At 45.3% G+C, this 21,793-nt stretch overlaps 1 protein-coding gene across 2 annotated transcripts in view; it reads right to left on the bottom strand.

Annotated features, from left to right (window-relative positions):
• The window catches only part of LOC135370070 (uncharacterized), a 255,687-nt gene that overhangs the window by 121,682 nt on the left and 112,212 nt on the right, over nt 1–21,793 (bottom strand). For both annotated transcript variants that reach the window (XM_064603765.1, XM_064603766.1), the window contains one exon: nt 17,955–18,065. In XM_064603765.1, coding sequence (XP_064459835.1) covers nt 17,955–18,065 — 111 coding nt within the window. The remainder of the gene's footprint in view (nt 1–17,954; nt 18,066–21,793) is intronic.

Raw genomic sequence — 21,793 nt, 5'->3', positions numbered from 1 at the left:
TTCGAGATCGTGCAATGCGAAAGACCAGAATACTCCACACTGAGACAGTCTCACAGCATATGCCTCATCTAATTTTATCAATCCCCCCCCCAAAAAAAATATCACGATTTGCTCTATCTTGTGCTCTCTCTTTCTTTTGTTTTTCTTCTTACCATAAAAAAAGCATTTGTCCGACAAAATCCTCTTGCCTACATAACGAATGTTGTTCATGGTGCAGACGGTACCGGAATTCAGTCATACGCGTTACATTACGGCACACACGTGCGTGATTTGGGGATGTTTTTGTGTTTTATGTGTTTGCGTGTGTGGCTGGACACGTTTCCTTGTTGACAGACAGTGATGTGCGTAGCGGCGCTACTAGCAGAGCAGCTGTTTTCGCTACTTTTTCAGTAGTGGAGGAGCGCTCGCGCTAAATTTCTAACCAATAGCGGAAAAATAATTCCTGCTACAAATTTTGGTAACGTGTCCGATGCTGCTACCGCTACTTTCCCGCTACTTTAGTGGGCAAGACAAAAGAAGTAACTCGCATTCCACGCCATTTCACTTCGACAAGGCAGCATTCCATGTCACAATCCGGCATGACTAAGGTGATATTTTCTAATTTCTGTACGCTTTTATTCTGCCTAGAATAAAGTTCAGGGCTGTTATCGACATTTTTCGTGCTTATTGTTCCTGCATAAAACAATATTTTATTGCCTAAGCGTTGTGTGGGCTCTACTCATCATCGTTACATGTTCTTCATAAAAAACAAATATCTTATGAGGCAGCTTGGCAGTAGAGCCGGTACATATTTCCTTCCGGTAGCGGTACCGCGCTAGGTTTCGGAATGAGTAGAGGCGTTTCAGAGGAGTAGCGAATAGCGGTACTCCGCTACCTAACTGCCGACCGAAGGGACAGGACGTAGACAAGCTGGTGCATAACCCGGTTCCTTCCGTTCGATTAGAAACAATGAAGCAAAAAATAGAAAAAATAAAGAAACAAGACGAAGAAGTGTGTGTTTGGGAGACGGAAGAGAATTAGCTCGTAGCCTTTTTCTGTGTTCACATTCATCGCGTAGCAGTGACAGTTCTTTTGTAGGAGCCGGCTTGTTGCCCCTAAGAGCTTTATATAACACGCAGGATGTCAGTGACACTTGCAGTAACCGATTATGATTCAGCATGCGCGGCGAGGTGCGCAACTGCTATTATTCAAATGTATTGCGATAATTAGGTTATTACAATAATTATGTTGACGATACCGATTACAGTTTTATATTCGTTTGACCATGGCTGCTTGAGTACCGAAGATAGTGCTGCATGAAATTCTACAGTCGTTCGTTGTACCGCTAGATTTGCTTCGCAGGCACACTACACGCAAGTATTGCTCTCTCGGCGCAAACAAAAAGAAAATATGGTTCTACGATTTTTAGTTCGTCCACAACAACGATTATGAGCCAAGGCCAATATGTTAGGCCGAGGGCACGTTGCGAGAATGCGAGAAAGACAAATAAGGAAGCACACAGACACGTTTTGAATAACAGCCTTATGTGTTCCCCCACGATTTTCTTTTACAATTAGACAGGTGGTACAACAACCGAAGGAATGTGAACGGGCGCGCTTTCCCATTATTTGTCTCGGTCATCTGTCCTCCTCTGGCCGTGTGCCATACTAACCCGATTGCAGCAGGTCAGTGGTCGGAAATCTCTTGCAAGTTGGTCGATTTCCTGCTCTTGCATAACGTATTCCAAGTGTTAGGAAGACTTTTGTGGGAGAAGAATCTATACGACAACTTTTCATGAGAGCGCAGAGCGTTGGAGCAGGTAAAAAAAAAAAAAACAGGAGACAAGAACATAGGGTGAGACTGAAGGAATGTACGGGTCAAATTTCAGGTATGTTAGTACCGGCATTGTGATATTGCTATGAACATGCCCATGCTGAGTCATTCGTTTGGCGAGGGTAAAACAACGGGATGAGGCAGTGAGGCAACTGTAGCAAACACAGAAAAAGAGGAGACGGACACAGTCATTAGACATTGGCAAATGCATATATTGTTTATGATAACATCCGGGTCGAGCTGAACCGCATCACATCGTACGCCTGTCTCTTGGATAGCCCCAAGTGAAAGTTGGCACCACTGTTGTAATCTGAAAAAGGCAAAATGCACAAAAACTTGGCAATGCTCTCATGGGCAGAAATGAAATATCGAGGTGGGATACACAGCAGAATACAGTTCCAAACATAGAGAACGCTGTCCATTCACACCCTTTTACTCCTGTGTTGTACCTCAGACTATAAAAAAAAATCATCGGGGGAGACTCGTAATGCAGGTGCTTCTCAGTCTTGCCCAGAGTCAAGGCAATGACACTAGACTAAGACCACTGATGCCTAAGACCATACAAGGGGGTCAAGGACCACAGCTTGGATTGCCTACGGAGGAAAACAAATAAGAGCAAGCGCACTGCACCAGTACAAAGTTACAACCACTTGGTTACAACTTACCGTTTCTCTCTCGCCAGCCGCCGACGCAGCTTGCAGACTGATTTCCCACCGCAACTCCGCGGTTTCCGAGGATTCTTGCACGGCCGTGTCATTGCCGCGCGTTACCAGTTTGGGCGAAGCGGGAGCAGCAACATGAACGTGCAGCCAACCGCAATATCAACAGTTGAAATCAGAACATGACAGTCATCACTAGTCAACACGGCGTGGATGAATGCGTCCGCAGCACAGCCACAGCAGTACGCAACCAACGTGACGTAACGAACAGGAGTGACGCAAGCGCCACCTGTCGCAGAATACTGGAGTTGATCACACGGTAGTTGATCACATGATCCGCCACGATGTGGCCACCGGAAATCCTGTATAGATTCGGTTTGGTCGGAATGTTTTGGAATGGCTTGGGAACGTAATAACCTGCGTTGTGTTCTTCCAATCAATGCTGAAATTTCTGCAATTGTTTTACGCATAATTGCCCATCCACTGCCACTTTTAGGCTTGTGTGGTGCATTAGAACACCTCGAAACAGGAAGCCAAAGAAAGGCATTTTTTTCATGTTTTTCTGAAGGCGCTTATCGGCGTCATATATCAATAAGAGCGAGACGGTCCACCCTCCACGTATCACAGAACAACACAACGCAACAAATTGTGCGCCGCCATCTGCTCTCCCCTTTGCGCCAGATTCGTACAAAGACCACCCATAATCGGAGATATTGGTATGTTCCAGGCCTTATGGCGCCGCAACCGCATGCCTGGCCGAAGATCGGAAGACGGTCCCCCCAAGTCAAGAATCATAGCTTCCGAATGGCACCAGTTTCACCAGCAACAGACGAAAATGAGAGCTACAGGTCTGGTACAAATTTGCCTCTTTTAAAGGGGGGAATGAGACCATAGCCTTAAACAGGACAAGATGGCACATACGGTGTTAACGTTACGTAAAAGGACATACAGTGTCAACGATGACAATACAGATTGTCTTTAGTCGGGCTCCAGCAAGCGAACACAGATATGACTACTTTCCCACTCCGAAATGTGAAAATCTCCGGCACCGTTTTCGTTGCGCTGCGCCGAACCGTGTCGAACTATGATACCGGCAGGATGAGATAGCGTGGCGTAGCGAACGCTGGCTGTCGGAGCGCAGCGCGGGCGGCCATGGGCGGAGCTTACGCCGGACTCTAAACCAGCCATCACAACTACGATTGCAGTATGCATCAGATGCATCGTTCAGAAATACTTGTATTCGGTGGTATAGTTATGCGTGGAAAATATAAGGAGCTGCAAAACTAAAATGCAAGCAGTGAGCGAGATTATATAATCCTGAAGAAAACAAACGGGACGCGGTTTGGTAATGCGACCCCTTTGTTCATTTGCAGCGTACATTTCAACTTGGTCCCCAATCTTTATTCTTGATTTCCAGTAACTCAATACACATTTGAATGGATCCATGGTACGAAGACCGACAGGGTAGAGTATCGTCTGTGGCGATTAGGCTCCCAAATCATCCTAAATTAAAGTTATTCGTTTGTAGATTTGTAGGTAACGCTAAAAGAGTGATATGCGTTCCCGAGTACATTATTTATTTCGGAATGAAGGTGAAGCGATGGCAAGATCAGGGTAATCAAAGGTCTGACACCCGCGGGCCGCACGTGGCCCGCAGTCAGCTATTCTATGGCCGGTGGACCCTCGACCACTAAGCAGAATAAAGCTGCCCTCCTAAAAATTAATGAACAAGTAGGAATGAAACGAGATTTTCAGGCATTGTTTACCCTTGCTTGTCGTAGTGTTGCTCCTGTCCACGTTAGAAAGCGCATACACGTTCGTGCACCTCTTGTGGCTCATGAACCTCAAGAAATAATGGTCACAGCTACCTGGTCTCCACATGCATTTTAGTAAACTGCACTCTAAGTAGTATGATAAGTAAGAAGCAATAGTAAAGAGAAGAAAATGGCATCCTCTTAATTATTACAGTAAGCAAATCGCCACTCCAGGTATCATACGCGAAAAACTGCACGGAGCAGGGAGGCTGGAATAGAGATGGAACAGTTATGTACAATGATCATTGTATTCAACTTTAAATTACTGCTTTTTCTCTGATTTTTCTCTTTCACCTTTAAAATGTAACCAAAGGCAACAAGATAATGTGTAAATACACAATTTCAATGCTCCAGAATTCGAAACGTTTTGAAATTTTCAGTGGCCGATTCGGAAAGGCAGTTAGTTATTTCTGTTCGCGTGTCAAGTCAGGTTTTTACTGACTAATTGTAGATACAACGAATGTCCAGTAACTACACGCCTCCTGTTTTTTGCGTATATTTTTTTCTGCTGGGGTATTTTGCGATAATTACGGTCATTTCTTACCTGTTTGGTCCGCCATGATGTCGTACAATGGTCAATGCGGTTCGTGCCTCAATTTAAGCTAGAGTACCCTGGCCTAGATGGTCTGTTACCGATGTGACTTTAGTGAACTCACTTGCGGGGAGCATACGGCATGAATGAGGGTACGCACCAATCTCTAGAACACAAGAGCCGCGTTTACACGAACAACACGAGTTGGCTGGTGGAGTTCGCCTCGCTCGATGCAACCGGTACACACTATAACCATAGTTGTAAGGGACGATGCCGCTTGTGTCTAAATTTTTTAGCCTTCGATCATGTCCCGGAAAGCTTTGCTTTGCAGGCGACGGGCGACGGACCTGCTGTGTCATGCAGACATAAAGATAGCCAAAGGAGAATGCCTCACAAAGCCGGGCGGGTCCAAACAGATCATCTTCTTTTTATTTTGCATTCATCACTAATTGTCCTTCCCCCACTCTTCAGCCAAGCAAAAGACGAAATCTGTTCTTGGGCTTTAAAATACCCCAAGCGGCACAACGTCCTACAAGTCGAGTGCAATAGGGATGGATTGGTAGATGGAAGCCCTTGAACAGACTCGTGAAACGAAATGAACTTTGAACGTCGCTTTAGCATCGTTCTACCAAAGCATTCCTTTCTAGGTAGAAAACTGTTAGTTCCCTATGCCAACGCGGTAGACGAGGGCCCCCAACTTTCGTGCCTCTTAAGTCATGAACGCTTTCGCTTATCTAAATGCTCTCCAGGATCTAAATACAAAAGGAAAAGTTGCATGATTCCACCAAAGTATTCGTTTCTCGGTGGAAAACTGTCGGTTCCTTGCGCCCAAATTTTTACTCCCGTAAGCAAGGCCAGCAACTTTCATGTAACCTACACTCTAAACCAGGTAATCCATTTATAACGGTTAAGTACTGCTTGGCAACTAGGTACATTTTTTTTAAATGTGCTTCTTAGGTTTACGAGGTACACCCGTCATTACATGCGGTACATGCAATGCATATTTAGGCCTACCCGGCCGGGAGGTTACCCTTCTCTACGGTATATTAACAGTCCCAGAAAGCTACGCTGACACGATAAGTATGGCTAACAGATACCTTTATTCGAAAATTACATCCATTTCATGGGCGATGCTTGTCCATCGCGAGCGTGCATTGTCATGATGCACAAACGCCGAACACACGGGGCACAACGCATATGGATGAACCGCTGACCCCAGCATCTCTCCTGCACCATTGCGGTTGCTCTGTGGTCGCACATCTTTATCTTATCCACATCTTTGGATTCCGGTGTTTCCCCAACTTTAGTTCCCCACATTACGGCACTGCTGCACAGGGAATTTATTGCCTGGTTTTCGGAATCGCGAAATAGTTTTGCAGCGCATGGAGGTCGTGAGGAGGCATTCGAACTCATGCGCCGGAAACAAGCGGTACACATGAGGTGCAACTGCTAGAGCTCGCTTAAAAAGGTACCTAGCCGGTACTGATGAGTAAGACAGATATCCCACATTGAACACGCTCAGATGTAGCACTGGGACTTAGACAGAAGTGCAGCTGATGCAACAACGGTTGTTTCAGCTGCCGCAAGGCTTCTGCAATGGCGCACCGACCTAACCAAGCTTCACCGTCTGACCTCACTTAGAAATTTCCAAATAACATCGTAATTCATTAGTAGGGTATGCGCGACTTCCGGTTAGCCATGTTCCCAGGAATGGGGGCCTATATGGGGCTGTTCGCAGTACGGATGGGGTGTCGCAGCCCTTTTACCATTTGAATTTCGCAGTGTTCGCAAACTGTGCCTGCTGGTTGAGGACCGTACGTTAAGTGCACCGCTTGACCAAGGTGCGAGTCCTTTTTCATGCGGTACATATCGGGTGCCCATTTAGAGTGTACCTCGTATTCTCTTCCGTTTATCAAAATGTTTTCCGGGATGTAAATACCACAGGCATAGTTGCATCGTTCTACGAAAGCATGCTTTTCGTGGGAGAAAACTGGTTCCCTAATGCTTGCGCGTTCCCACCCATTTTCTCAATGGGCCCTTGCATTTCACGTATACCTCCGAGGAACCAAGGAAATTATTCGTAGACTGTTCAAACTGCGCAATATTCGTTTTATAACATATTCGAGGCACCCCAGAGAGCATCGCAATTGATGAAAGTGAAATTAAGTTATTTAAGAAAAAGCGTTCAAAATGTATGGCGCCTACGGGCCGTGTAGGGGTAGGTTTCACTCAATATTCGCGTGTATCAGGTGAAGCACGCTTTACGTTCTGTTCCTAATTCTTGAGAATGGTTACGAATGGCGTCCACGCGTTGTTCTTCAGGTATAGCGTTCCTGATTCTCACCAGTCCCAAACTCCCAGCCCCGACACCGCTCCTAAACATTGCGACAGCTGTATAATCATTGATATTGAGGTATCTGCGATTCCTGATCAGCGTCCATTCGTGTAATGTCAGAGCAAGTTGACGTCCTGCTTGGCGCTCATTCAAGTCCTGTTTGCACACATCTTGAACGTAGATAGTCTTTTGAACCAGGTAGTCTTTTTGCCTTTAGGGAACTTGATCCCCGGAGTGCATATTCCATAACGTATGTCAGCCAACGACACAATCGCACGAAATGATAGCCCACACTTGGCGGCCATGCGTGCTATTCTGTGTTCAATCGAAATGCTCGCGCTCACGATAACGGAGTCAAGGGTTTGTGAAGAACGTTTATGCACCTTTGATGTCTATGGAACGTTTCCCTTTGTGGCATCTTCGATTGCGCACCCCACTCGTAGGTGTATATGATGTTTCAGCAAATGCGTATGGAGGCCATTCGTCGAGGCACCAAGAGTCCTTAACACTCTATCGCATCTCTTAGATTTTGCCGATTGTCCATCTTCTGCACGTAAGTAGTACACTCTAAGAAAAAAAGGTGTAATTTTCTACCTTTTGGGGTAGAAGTGTGTTGTCACAGATTCTCAACCCTTTTGGGGTAGAAAGTGAGGGGTAGAAACACTTCTACCCCTTCATTTCTACCACACTGGTGGAACAGTTCTACCCCTGAGTGTGAAGAGAATTCTACCCTGTTAGTGGCAAAATTCTGCCCCTACATGGTTGACTGTTATTCCTCTGGGGGGTCTATCTTTTCTCTCCATATGGAAGACACCTCTACCCCAAGGATGAGAAATATCTGCCCATCTTGACGCTAAATATTCAACCATTCCCGGAAGACAGTTCTACCGTGAGTAGAACTGTTCTCCCTTATTGGAAGATACTTTTTTACCCGAAATTTTAAGAATCTCTGCTATTATTCGTGCTGTGCCTACCGGTGGCATATCTCTACCCGTAATGACGGGGCATTTAGACCTTGTAGGGAAATATTTACTCCGCCTTTCATGAAGGACGTCTGCCCTTCTGAGAAGAACTTGACGTATAGTATTTGTGTGGATAAGATAGAACATGTACGTAGACAACTGTTACTGGTCACAGCATTTTATTAGCACGTCACAATTGGAATCGTACACTTGCGCTTACCAATGTGAAAGGTACATCCATTTTGAAGAAGCCTGAGCACGGAGACACGAAAGAAAACACGACACAACACAGACGACTCCATTGTTGCATCCATCAGACTGCACAGCACTTGCATGGACTGTCTTGCACATAAATTCCACATGCATGCACCATAACAAGGGCATCGGGATAACTTCTGAGGGCTCGACGTTTCACACTACTGTGTCGCTCTAAATACACACGAATCTTCGCCCGGTCTGTAATATCTGGCCGGAGCAACACGTGGCAGGACGGATGATTTCAACTGAAATGTAAATGGCATTAATAGAGCATTTAAGATAAGCGATAAATAATAACGACGGTACATGTTTCACTTCTCAGAAAAAATCAGAAATATGTTTACATGTGTGATTCCCTCAGAAATAGGCATGCAAAAAGAAGAAGGCTAACCCGGCAGTGAACAAAAGCCAAGAAAAAAAATAAATAACACAGCGCACATCTAAAAAATCATGACTCGAGCGATGAATGCCTTCTCCCATCAAACAGTGGCTCACCGTATGTTATGGGTCCGTTTCTTCATTTTCGAAGTGGATCCCGTAATCACATCCGGCTGCGCTGATAAGGTGCCGTGCTAAAGTTGTCATGGTGACCTGCGTGTATTACACAAACGCATTTGCTCATATTGCAGTTTCATAGGATGCTGAAAAAGTGTCAGACGACATGCCGGTCAACCCGAACACGCAATGCGCAAAACACAGCTGATCACTGCATATAAGACGCTCGGGAAGAAAAATCTTGAATATCAAAATTACTCACCTGATTCTGTCTTAACTCCACCTTGCTTATGTTCATACCATTGCAGCTGAACCGATAACACCTTCCACCATGCAGATGCGAATACCCGACTCAGCATAGTCATTAGGCCGCACGCATGGCCTTCGGTGCAGCAATGTCCAAGTGCAAACCGACAGTCTGTCACTTTCAGCGTTCGTCTCTATACTGACCCCTTTTACACAATCGGCGATTCCGCGCAAGCGCAGACACTCTGTGTTTGGTCGCTCTGGCTAATCTCTTGAACAGTGACCTCGAAGTTGGACCAAACGCCTTTGTGCGCAGGATTAGTAACCCTCAACTATTCTCGTCGCTTGAGTGACTCCATTTACACTTCCATTAGTGACCCTGCTATGAAACACACAAAAAGAAAAAAAGAGTCACTTGAACCCTAATGGTGACAAGATTGCCACAGTGGTTCTACCGTTAGGGGGAGAGAGTTGAGCAAAAGGGCAGAAACAGCACAACTTCAACCTGCAGCCGGTAGAGGGAAAATAGGTCGGGAGAACCGACTGTCTCGCCGACTCAAGTCGATCGTCCGCGTGTTGTGCTTACACCAGCAGTAACTGGTCGAAGCCTAATAACGTCAGCCATTCTCTACTTCGAAGTTGAGTCGAAATGTAATGATAGTAGTAATGTGTGGTACTATAGTACCACACATTACTACTATCATTACATTTCGACTCAACTTCGAAGTAGAGAATGGCTGACGTTATTAGGCTTCGACCAGTTACTGCTGGTGTAAGCACAACACGCGGACGATCGACTTGAGTCGGCGAGACAGTCGGTCGTGCATGCGGCCGTATCGGCCGCATGCACCAGATCAAGAAAGAGAGAAAACCGAGCGCTGAGCGGTTCGTCGCCGGCAAAGACTGTAAGCTTTTGCGTTGCGCTGGCAACTTTTTGCGAACGGAAGCTTCAAAGAGTGAATCAACGGAAGCATTGTTTCCATCAAGGTTCCTCCTGCAGCGCCTGCACTTTGAGCAACTCAGTCAACACATTTCGTACGCACATCATCCCGTTTTCATCGCTGCCGCCGCATCGGGGTGAGATGATCCATGGATCATTCCTGAGATCTACGATTGTGACCATAAACAATCCCCTTGCAGTCGTCCGTTTGCGGCCAGCATGCGAAGATGAAGCAGCCGAATACGCAAATGCGGATACTTAAAATTGGTATCTGCCAACTAAAACTTTGTCAATTACATTCACAGTTAACACATTGTTGTTTTAAGAATTTTAATTTCTGTCATGCCGCATAACTATGATTTCCCGCGCGTAAAAGAAATACGGATCTCTCTCTCTCTCTCTTTTTTGATTGCGTGTTAGCGCCGCGAAACAACTATGGCTATGAGCGGCATGCAGATGTGGACAGACGGAGAGCAGGAAGGAGTGGGGAATTAGGAATTAGGGTTCGGAAAACCCAGGGAAAGCCTCAGACAGCACAGCCGGTGATAGGATTCGAACCCACCACCTCCCAGTCTACAGCACGACCTTGGTTAAAATACGGATCTAACGCTGCATTAGTGTGGCTGCTGTGTCTCATGCAAAGCCGAGAGCCAGCGCGCTTCTTTTGTTTTCCGTTCCGTGCAACAGAGATGTGTGTATATTGTGTGTGACTTTGAGCGATCGGTACGACTTTGGACCTGTATGCAAAATAACGGCAAGTAATATTACACTTTATTGTGTGAGAGTTCATCTGATACAGGATGTAGCTATTGACAACATGCGAATAATCGAGAACCATGTGGAAGACCGCCTCGGTCAATCCACAGGCAACTTAACGCTCGCGTTAATGAGAGTGTGCAGGCAATTGTTTGTAGGAATACGTGCCGATTATTACATGTCGCGAGAGGCAGTTCGAGGGCTGTTCCTGTGGATGCACTCGCAACTGATAGCTCAGCCTGTTGGACACATGAAGCGTCGCGTAGCTGTGAGCCAGTTGTGTTCGAGAGCGAAACATGCACCCGCTCCACCGATCTGGAAATTCAGTGCTCACTTCTCTGATGGAAATGATGAAAGCGTTGAGAGTGAACTATCAGAACCCCAAAGCAAATTCGGATTTTCCTGCGTTGAAAGCTCTAGTGCTCACCACAGCAGCGTACACTCAGAAGGCGCCACGCCGTTCGTCGATCAGCTTCGTAAGCGGACCATGGAGTCGTCAGTATCACACGAGGCAGTTACGTCTCTTCTCAAGCTGCTATGCTCTCATTCGTGTTTTGGTGACCTGTCGGCATGCGCGAGAACACTGTTGGGGAAGCCGAGAAGTACCAACAAGATTTCACCAATGGGATCAGGCAAATACTGTAACATACTGGTAATACTGGTGATCACCTTGAATGTGAATATTGATGAGATGCCACTCACGAGAAGTACCCGCGATCAATTTTGGGCCATTCTATGCAAAGTCGCGAATTCCCGTGGTTTGCCTCCGTTCCCTGTTGACGTATTTGATGGAAAAAGCAAGCCCGAAGATGTGAATCAGTTTCTCCAGCCATTCGTCTCCGAATTTAATTACCTGTATTGCAATGGCATAGGAATCGGCAACAGGATTCTACCAGTTAGGTTGGGAGCCATAGTGTGTGATGCTCCCGCGAAGTCGTATATCTTGTGTGTGAAAAGACATACAGGGTATTACAGCTGCACGAAGTGTACAGTGGAAGGAGACTTCAAAAATGGCGGAGTGTGCTTTCCAGGAACAGTTGCGAAACTGACAACTGATGAGAGCTTCAGAAGCAAAAGAGACTGTGATTACCATACGGGCACCACCGTTCTCGAAGAGCTTCCCATTGATGTGGTAAAGCAAGTTCCACTAGATTACATGCACTTGGTGTGCCTAGGAGTGACACGAAAATTGCTTAATTTGTGGTTCAAGGGAAAGAAGACTTATAGGGTGAGCAGCAGAGGAAAAGACGAAATATCGCTCGCAAACCTAGCGCTTGAGCCCTATGTTCCATCCGATTTCAGCAGGAAGCCTCTCAGATTTTGATCGCTGCAAAGCGACGGAGTTTCGCCTCCTTCTGACATATCGCTGTAAAGTTCGTTATCGCCCAAAAAGGTCGGTTTCTGGAGACATTACTGTTTTGTACATGACCTCGGTATTTCTGTGTACGTCACAGGTGGCTCTCCCAGTGTAACCTTCGGGACCTCCATGGATTCGTTGTGGGATGTTTTTGTCAGTAAATGTTCAGTAGCAAATTAGCGCTTATCGTCTGTTGTACTTCTGATTGCTTGCGTTTTATCTTCATCTCGTCGTCATGTGCTCACCTAACTGTTCCTAACTGTTCATTTATTGAACCCGCTTTTTGTCAAGGCTGTACCATTGCTTCGAATATGGCTTCTGCGTCTGGCGAACCGTTTTCATGTGGTACGATAATTGTTACATCTACAGGGTGTCCCAGAAAACGTGTCACCGAATTGAAATTAAAGAAAAATCTATGGCATCTAGAGTCATGCGGTCGAGGGCATTTGATCTTACGAGGTTTTTGCCGCCTTCCGATGTGCATGTCATGTAACCTAAGTTTAATTATGTAAATTTTTGCGCAGTGAACTCGGAAATTTGCCAAGTAAAAGTCAGTTTTTTATCGTACCAATATGAAAAGCGTGCCGAATTTACTCAAGTTCGTGATTATTGACAGTGAAATTCAGCCATCGGAAAAAATAGCCCAACATCATGCTTTTCGGAGCACCCAACATAAAGCGCGAAGACTTTTTGAGCGCAATAGCCGTCAGTCCTATGAAAGGACGTTGCAAACCGTGCCCACAGAGTGATAGTAGAGAAAGTGACAGTTCCTGAAATTGGGAGAGGGAAGGCATGGTCCTAGCCTAAGTCGTGCGCGAGAACCTTTTCCTTGTGTTTTCTCTTTCTACGATGCTGGTGTGGGCTGGGTTCCCAACCTCCTTTAGTCGTACTGACAATGATTGTGCCGAAAAATTCGTCGCGCGTTATCCTCTGGCAGGTCCGTACGGCTGATGATCGGCTATTGTTTCCGGTGGGATAGGTCCTCAACATCATTGTGAAGTGAATCCGGCACGCTCTTCACATTGGTGGGGTAAAAAAAGTGACTTTTACTTGGCAAATTTCCGAGTTCAGATTGCCAAAAAATACGTATTTGAACTCACTTTACATGACATTCACATTTGGAGGTGGCAAAACGCAGTAAGAACAGATGGCGTTGACCGCATGCTTTATATTATAATTCAGTGACACGTTTACTGGGACACTCTATATAATTTTTTTTGTATGAAACAAAGCAGCCATCTTACTCATTATATATTCATGCAGAACAAGGCACATCTGGAGCCTGGGACCAAGGTGGTGAGGCACATCACTAACGTATTTTGTTTACTTCTTTTAACAGAATACTCTAAACTTCTGTTCATAAATGCGTGTGCCATATCATTCATTGAATCGCCCCGTGTGCTCCTGCACGCGCGCACGGCTCTGCTACATTATGTGAGACGCTTACAACGTTTCGAATAACAGACTTGCTCTCTTGTACAGTAGACACGTTAGTTCATACCCTGTTGATTCAGTAAAATTCAAAATTATGTTTGGCTTGAGCAAATACGTAGATATGTAGTCTTGAAGCAATTAGGTCAACCCTGCAATCAGAGCCTAGAACTATTCACGTAGTTTCGTGTAAAATATGTCACATGTAGCAACCTCTATGTGACTATACACAGTTAAGCAGTTGGTGTTAAACGGTCTACCGTAAAGCGCAGCATCGTTCAGAATTCAAGATGGTCAGACGTCGATCTAAGCATTGCCTACAGCAATTGTTATTAGAGCACCTCGAACACAAATGTGACCACAGCACATGATTTAGTCTTGCAGCACATTGCTATATCTGTGTCCGATAATTTAAATCTCTGTTAATTGAAGCGAAAATCTCAGGTGCAATTGAGCTTGAATTAATGGGAGTTCACTGCAGTTGCTGAAGTCTTATAGCGGTATTTTAACGCCACTGTTTAGCATTCCAGGCTGAGATTTTTGCGGATGATGCACACTATGAAGCTTGTTCAAGAGCACCACACAACCCAGATGAGCCTTATTTTGGCGCGACTGCCTACTGCACCATCAGCACAAGAGGCAGGGAACAGTGAGATGTTGCACGAACCATTCAATGATCTCAGGAAGCTCTTTGAATTCGATTGAAACCTTTCGTCATCATCCAGGAGCATTGAATTGGTACGTTTGAAGTATTTTACATGTACCTATCCAAAGGTACCAGCTTGCACTTTAAAACAGGACTGCTCCCATTCGTTCACTCCGCATTTTCCTCCGTCTTCTGCTTATTTCAGGAGAAGGAGAGCTTTTAGATACGGTGGGACGGACGAAAGAGACACAACAAAACGAATTCTCCGCCATCTTATCACCAACAGCTTAGCTGAGCAATTCAGTTACAAGGGCCGAAAAGGAAAAATGAGCTTCAGCGCTCTCAATGTGTACAAGCTACTCATCAGTTCGTAGGATGGCTATTTAAATATTTTCTTTTGCACCCATCCCGTCCGATGGGGCAGACTCATGTGCACTTTACATGCCTGCCCACAACCCACTGTTCCGACTTGTCCTCGAAACCCTTGAACATATAGTAATTTGAAAATGCAACATTCAAGGTCAGGAAATCCTACGATTTATGGCAGCCCATGAAAATCCTTCATATTGTGTGAATTATAAGAACGAAAAAAGGAAGTCACTGAGAAGGTTAGTTAGCTGTAGGATTCGAACCTACATCTTCCGGGTCACCGGTCCAGGGCTCTACCAATTGAGCTAAGCTAACACACCTCCCCGATCACATCCAAGGGTGCGTCATCTGAAGGGATAAACCACATCTACTGCCTCATTTCACTTTCACTCTCACATCATTCTCACACACACATTCCTACGACGGGGGCGACGCAAGCAGCATCTGTTAATTCGAATTCCGAACCTGCACTCATCGCATGCAAATATTCAGTGGAAAGGCAAAGTCAACCAAAAAATGAAACCATCATGTTCGTTTTTTGTGGATCTTTGGCTAGCTCGGCCACAGACTTGAGACTTGTGATGCCAACAGAGTTTGTGGCACAAAGACGTACAAGCCGAGGGCAGGATAAGTGATAGAGAGAAGGTGCATGAAATGCCTTTTAGTTCCTAATCCCTGCAAAGCTTGAGTAGGAATGGGTGCAAACTACAAGCTGCTCTGGATTTTTTTTTAAAAGTAGTGCATGAGTGTGAGAGCAATGAATGGGAACAAGTTTCAGTGAGTTGTTTATGAACTGGCATTAAGCTAATCCCGTACACGTTGCTCACTTGCTCGGAAGACATGCACTTGCATGTCTTCCATGCATTTTTTAGCACTGCGCTCTTTTTTCTGTCTCCTGTTCTTTCAGTTACTCTTGTGTGTACACACAGTAATTCATGTAATCTCTACTGAATTTCAGAGTGTGTATTGAAGAATCCTCGCACAAACCGTACCACCGAATCAGGAGTGGAAGCAATTATCAAGTCGTGGCTTGGCCACGCAAACGAGAGAGAGTTCAGCGACATGCTAAACGTGCGGAGAACGCCACAGATCAAGGAAACCCAACAGACAGCACCGTCTGAGCTTCAAGACTGTGTTTTGAACTGACTGAAGTTTCTAAAAGTGTTCGCATGTAGTAACCACTGGTGTGTGTTTTTAGTAACTGCAATGTCTTTATACATTGTTGCGTTTTGGGTGCAAAGTACTTAGAGAACCTTCCATGATAGGCAAGCATGAGCGATGTGCAAAACACGTAAACAAACACAAACACGAAGGCTTTGAGCCTTCGTGTTTGTGTTTGTTTACTTGTTTTGCCCATCGTTCAGGCTTGCCTATCTTGGAATTTATCCACCAGCTAGCCTACATTTACGCCACTCTGTTAGAGAACCTTAAAGGAGCAGTCTAGAGGCCCAAAACTTTGTTTCTGTTTTTGGTCAGTATGGAATGTTAGGCGGCCGAAAACAGTTTTCCCACAATTAGTGCAACCTTAGCGAAATTGGCACGCCTGCAATAGCTCCCCGAACCTCCCATGCGCGAAACACTCTCCTTCGCCTCCACGATAGACACGTGATGGGCTCCTCATTGGACCTGGGATCACGTGATCGAGGTGAGCAACATCGCGCATCCCGGAGCGTCTGCTACCGCTTCGGAGACGCCATGCGTTCTCCGGCTACGTGATGTCCGAAACGGAGGGTTTGAACTTTGAAGGCTGTCCACGACACAACCACGATTTTTTGGGACCGCAGACACCACGGGAAGAACGAGTGGTGCAGCCCGAAATTAACTGCGCTTGTACAGCGGAAACCCCGTGCTCCCCGACAGTGTGCAGCCTGTCCGACCGTTTTCACCGCGCAGTTGGTTCAGTGGCTAACAGGTGGCGCCACAATACCGCCGCCATCGCTTGCTTTCTGCTACTGTGAATTCTGAGATTGCACAGAAGCCATGGATATATTACTCTTGTGATCGTAATCTTATTTTCTCAGGCTGCATATATGCTTTGTTTTTTTTTTAGAAAACGTGATATAAATCATATAAAGAATAGAAGTCAACAAGAAACAGCTCGCAATGTTGGTAGCAGACGGTTTTTCCTACGAACGAATGAGGGGCTCTCTACCACCAACGTCACAGTAGAGTGGGTATGGTCTGCAGTTGGAGCGCTCAGGCCTGTCACCGCGGCAGCGACTTTTGCAAATTAATTGCACCGTGGTGAATCAACTTTGGACAGAAATATTTTGTGGGAATGCTTTTCACATACTGCTTTACAAGATGACAGCAGTTTTTGGTCATGTTAGATACCACTTTAATGCTCCTTTAACGTGTATGTGTATAAAGCTGTGGACTTATACTTAGCCATATGTGATATGCAAATATTTGCAGCGTGTGTTGCAGTGAAGACAACTGCAGCTGGCGAAAATACTATATCTAGTCATGTAGCTCGTCATATATACGTAGCGTGTTCACATTCTTTAGTTGTGTAATATAAACTAGCCTCCGTTGTAATAAAAGCTTTATGCTTTATGGCGTCCCAGTTGTCCTTCTAAGAGCGAATCATCTGTTAATGATAGCAGTGAAGTATGGAGAGAACAGGACTAACAAACATGGCACGGGAAGGGCACAACTCCCAACGGTTTTATGACTTTATGGCAGGAACTGGCGTACTTTACGCATGAATCGGCACAGCCATTGCTGTAACATAGATGTGCAGGAGTATGTACTAAAAAGGCTTCGAAATAACTCCCACACACTTTGTAGTTTTCGTTTTCTTTCTTTGTGTCTTATTCTGTTTCTTGTCAGCTCCCACTGGCATCGCGAGCAAGCCGGCTTCCCCTCACGACGTGCATGTTCCTTCCTGCATGTTTCCTTCACCCCAATACCCCCAGAGACGCGCGAGCAGTCCTTCATCATTCGTCGCATGGGAGATCCCAGGAGCGTTATTTGAGCCGACGCGTAGAATGCTTTTCGCGCGTTTCTCGAGATTCCCGTACGCCCCCGAATGAACGCATCGTCGCAATTCTTCATTCAGTGTTCGTCCCTCGTACGAAGTTTGGTTGGCTGGGGCATAGGGGGTGCTTTTGATATCCCGAAATATCCCGATTTTGGGACCGCAAAATCGTCCGCGATCCCGGTATCACGCAACATCGGGGTCCCTCGTTTCCAAGTCTAGTCGTTACCAAACACGTATTCTACCTTGCGAAACTCAGATTTGTTGTTCTCCACCGGATATGAGGAAGTGTCCTAGTATATAAGCGTTCTGGAACCATTCCAGTCCGCTCATCATCTGTACGCTAATGAGGCAGGACTAACCTGAAGTCCACACGGAATCCCGTCGGGCAAAACTGCCGTAACGCTGACTGAAGAGTAGGCGCTCGTACCGCATGTAATTTTGCAGGAGCCTTCCAGCACAATGGGTTCCAGCTGGAAGGCAAACAAACATTATGTAGAGAAGTTCACAAAATAAAGGAATGCGCAGATTTTTCGCGTTAGTGTTATTTCCTAATTTTGTAAGCGCTATTTATAAAGCTATGGCGCCATAGCTTTATACGAGCAGCCGCAGCCACGTGACAACATGATAGCAGAGAAGCTATCTGCAGACGCAGCTCTGCTACTGGAGCTCTTCTATAGTTGTGTTTTTCAACTAGTGACCGTAGTACCGTAAGGGGCCCGCAACCCATTGGCAACTGTGATATTGGTTACCTTCCGAACGTTCCGTAGGCGCACGCAGTATAGCTACGCCTTTTTGGTGCACACGTGTAGGAATGTAATCCTAGACGATGGAAATGTAGAAACGCGTTTGTGTGAGAGATGTATTGTGCACTTGTAGCTGAGAAGTGAATTTTGGACATTCCTTTGGTACGTCACCATTTGAAAGTTGGCTTCCCCTCATTATCGAAAACGCATTTGGGAAGGCAAGGCAAGGTGCCACTACCGCAATAACCTAACTTAAAACTATGCCAACCAGTTTATGATGCATTAGGTTATAGTTTAGTGATAGGTTAGGTTAGTTTAGTGCGGCTGTGGCAGCTTGCCTCCCCAAATCCGTTGCGATAGGGGCGAGGCTAGCTGTCACAGCCGCACTAACCTAACGTAACCTATCAGTAGACTAACCTTAGACACCATAAACTGGCTGGTATAGTTTTAAGTATAGTTAAAAATTTTAAGCATAGTTAGTAGCTGGCATTACAAGAGGAAGCCAAATTTCAAATGGTGGCATCTACCCAAGGAATGGCGCATCTTGAAATGACTACAGTAATAGCCTGAGCCTCGTTCTACGACATTGACTCTTCGTCGATGTGTAGTCAGTTTCGTAGGTTCGTCATTTTGCACTGTTGTGCATACAGCCCTCGAATCTTTTCGAGGGTCAACCTAGCTGTCGAGTTACACTATAGAAAGCGCTGTGCAGTAAAGTTTGTACGCTTTTCGCGTCAGGACGTGGGAGTAATTTGCTTCAATGTCAACAAGTGATGAGTTATCGAGTGCTTACTTGATGACAAGCGAACGTGTTAGCTATCACAATAAGCAGCTGCCATAGAAATGTGTACCACGAACACTTTATTCGTTGAAGATAGTAACAAGTATCAGTTTAATTATGTTCACACAGTTACTATTCATGCCGTATCGGCTCACTTCAAGCGTAGACAATATGCGGCAAATCACACGCGTTTCTATTATATCTTGATGTAAACACCACAAACCTTCCGAACAGCGCATTGCACTGCACCGCTTAAGCAGGCACTCACCGCTGCGATTAAGCAGGCACTCACTGCTATGCTAACCCAAAATGCTTTCGGAAGAAAACGATACCCCTGACGGGTTCGCCACTCAGACTGCCGAAGCTGCCGAGCAACACGGCAACACAGAACAAAAAAATTGGATACGGGAGCAAGAGGGTTTTTCTGCTGCAGGGCTGCTGCCGCGGAATGCTACGGTACCGCTCCTGTCACAGCAGCTCGGTGGCGGCGCCGCTGTTGCTCTGCTACTGCTGCTCAAATTAAGGCTATGGGACCCCGTCCTAACGGAAGGTCTACAACGCGCCTTTCCTTCCCTGAGCGCTGCGCTCTCACTCTTTAGGGAGTGACATAAAGGTGCCGGAACTTTTGCAACCGCGGAAGCAGCGTCGGTCCCTAAATTTCGTTTACTTATTATCGAAGCACTTTTCGCACGAAAACAAATAACCACATGTAGATAGTGGGCCGATGCCGAACACAGCGGTATCGTTTTCATAGATGAGATTCCGGTGTACAGATTTTCTCTCCCATCTGCGAGTAGTATGCACTGGACACTCGTAGCCCACAACGCTACAAGCCTTCTGGACACGTTCAATTAAAAATTAGAGCTACTTGGGACCCCTACAGTAAACAGGATCATCCAGGGAGTCATCACACTAATTGGGGAGCATCTAACTCATATCCAGACAGCCTGTGCGTTGTGGGCAATGAGCGTCCATAAAAAGAAAAAAACTAAATAGAGATGGGAGAGAAACAATTTATTAGATAATCAACAAACCCGTGGCGAAGAAACCGCTCTGGAAAGTCCGAGTGACCAGTGCCCGTCATGTTGCTGGTTTATGGCCGGTAGTTGCAGAGATCGACGACAGGTTGCCACTTAGTTGCGGGGTACCCAAAATTCCCCATTAAGAGTAAACCGCTTAAGAATAAAACAGTCAAGAATAAACCACTTAAAAAATACATGTTTGAAAATAAATCACTAAAAATACACACCGTATTATCTCCATTGATAGATCACCACTTAGCAATCCACCATTAAAAATAAACTGTTTCAAAATCCCCCATCATCCAGCACTGAGGCGGATTGATTGATTTCTGCATCGGGCTAGATCAGGTTATGTTAGGTTACTTTTGTTTAAGTCGGGGGTTTGTTTGGGACAGGTTACGCTAGTTTGGCCCTGTGAGGTTAGTTAGACCCCTTGTTTGCAGTTGACCTTACTTTGGGCAGTGCAGGCTTAAGGGGGGTTACGCTAATAATTTTTTAAGACTAAATCCTAAGCGGGGGTGTATCCCGTTTGAAACCATTAAAAATAATATTTCAAAAATAAACGCGTAAGTACCCACTGTTAAAAATATATTTCCCAGAATATATGCTTAAATATTAACACACAAAAATAATCGCCGAAATATCCCCGTTTAAATAAAAACGGTAAGGAATCCACGGTTAAGAATATATCATTAAAAATAAATCGTTTCAGAATCCCCCAAATCCACCCTACAGCTGCTAGAGTCATGTGGTATGGCCCAAATCAAGGTGAACTGCAAGCAAGGGGGCTTAAACTAACCTCACAGGACCAAACTAGCCTAAACTATCCCGAACTAACCGAAACTAACATAACATGATCTAACCCGGCGCAAATTGCAATCAGTCCGCCTCCGTGCTAGATGATGAGGGGATTTTGAAACAGTTTATTTTTAATGGTTCATTATTAAACGGTGATCTCTAAGCGGGGATAGTAAGCGGTTTATTTTAGGAGATATATTTTTCTGCGTGTATTTTTTAAGCGGATTATTTTTGAATGTTTTATTCTTAACCGTTTATTCGTTTTATTTAAACGTTATTTTTTTATTCGTTTTTTTTTCCCGAAATTCACCAATCAATGGCGGATTTCGGGGACCCCCCTAAGCGGGACTATTTCTCTAAGCAGGTTGTCCATTTCACTCGCGGGCATACCATGAGATTGTAGCAACAGTAGGGCAGACATCGGGGGATTCTGAAATGATTTATTTTTAACGATATATTCTTAACCGTGGATTCCTTAGCATTTTAATTTACACAGGGATATTTCAGCGGTTACTTGATTATTTTTGTGTGTTGATTTTCAAGTGCATATTGTGGGAGATTTATTTCTAACAGTGGCTGCTTACGCATTTGTTTGTGAGAGGTAATTTTTAATGGTTTCATGTGGGATACACCCCTTATTTGCAAGGCACCACACCAGATGGCGCCACCATCATAGCTGTTTGCGAGAGAGACAGAACAAAAAAATACTAGCAGCAGGTAAAATTGCAACACTGCTCAACTAGTCTAGGCATCCCAGAGCACAGGGAAAAGGCCTAACTGCTACTGGTAAAGAGCACGGAGAAATATTATTAAGTACATAATATATTAAGTACTCATAATAAGTACACCCTGTA

This window comes from Ornithodoros turicata, chromosome 10 (genome assembly GCF_037126465.1).
Source record: "Ornithodoros turicata isolate Travis chromosome 10, ASM3712646v1, whole genome shotgun sequence".
Taxonomy (NCBI): Eukaryota; Metazoa; Arthropoda; class Arachnida; order Ixodida; family Argasidae; genus Ornithodoros; species Ornithodoros turicata.
This window is presented reverse-complemented; position numbering and strand designations above follow the sequence as displayed.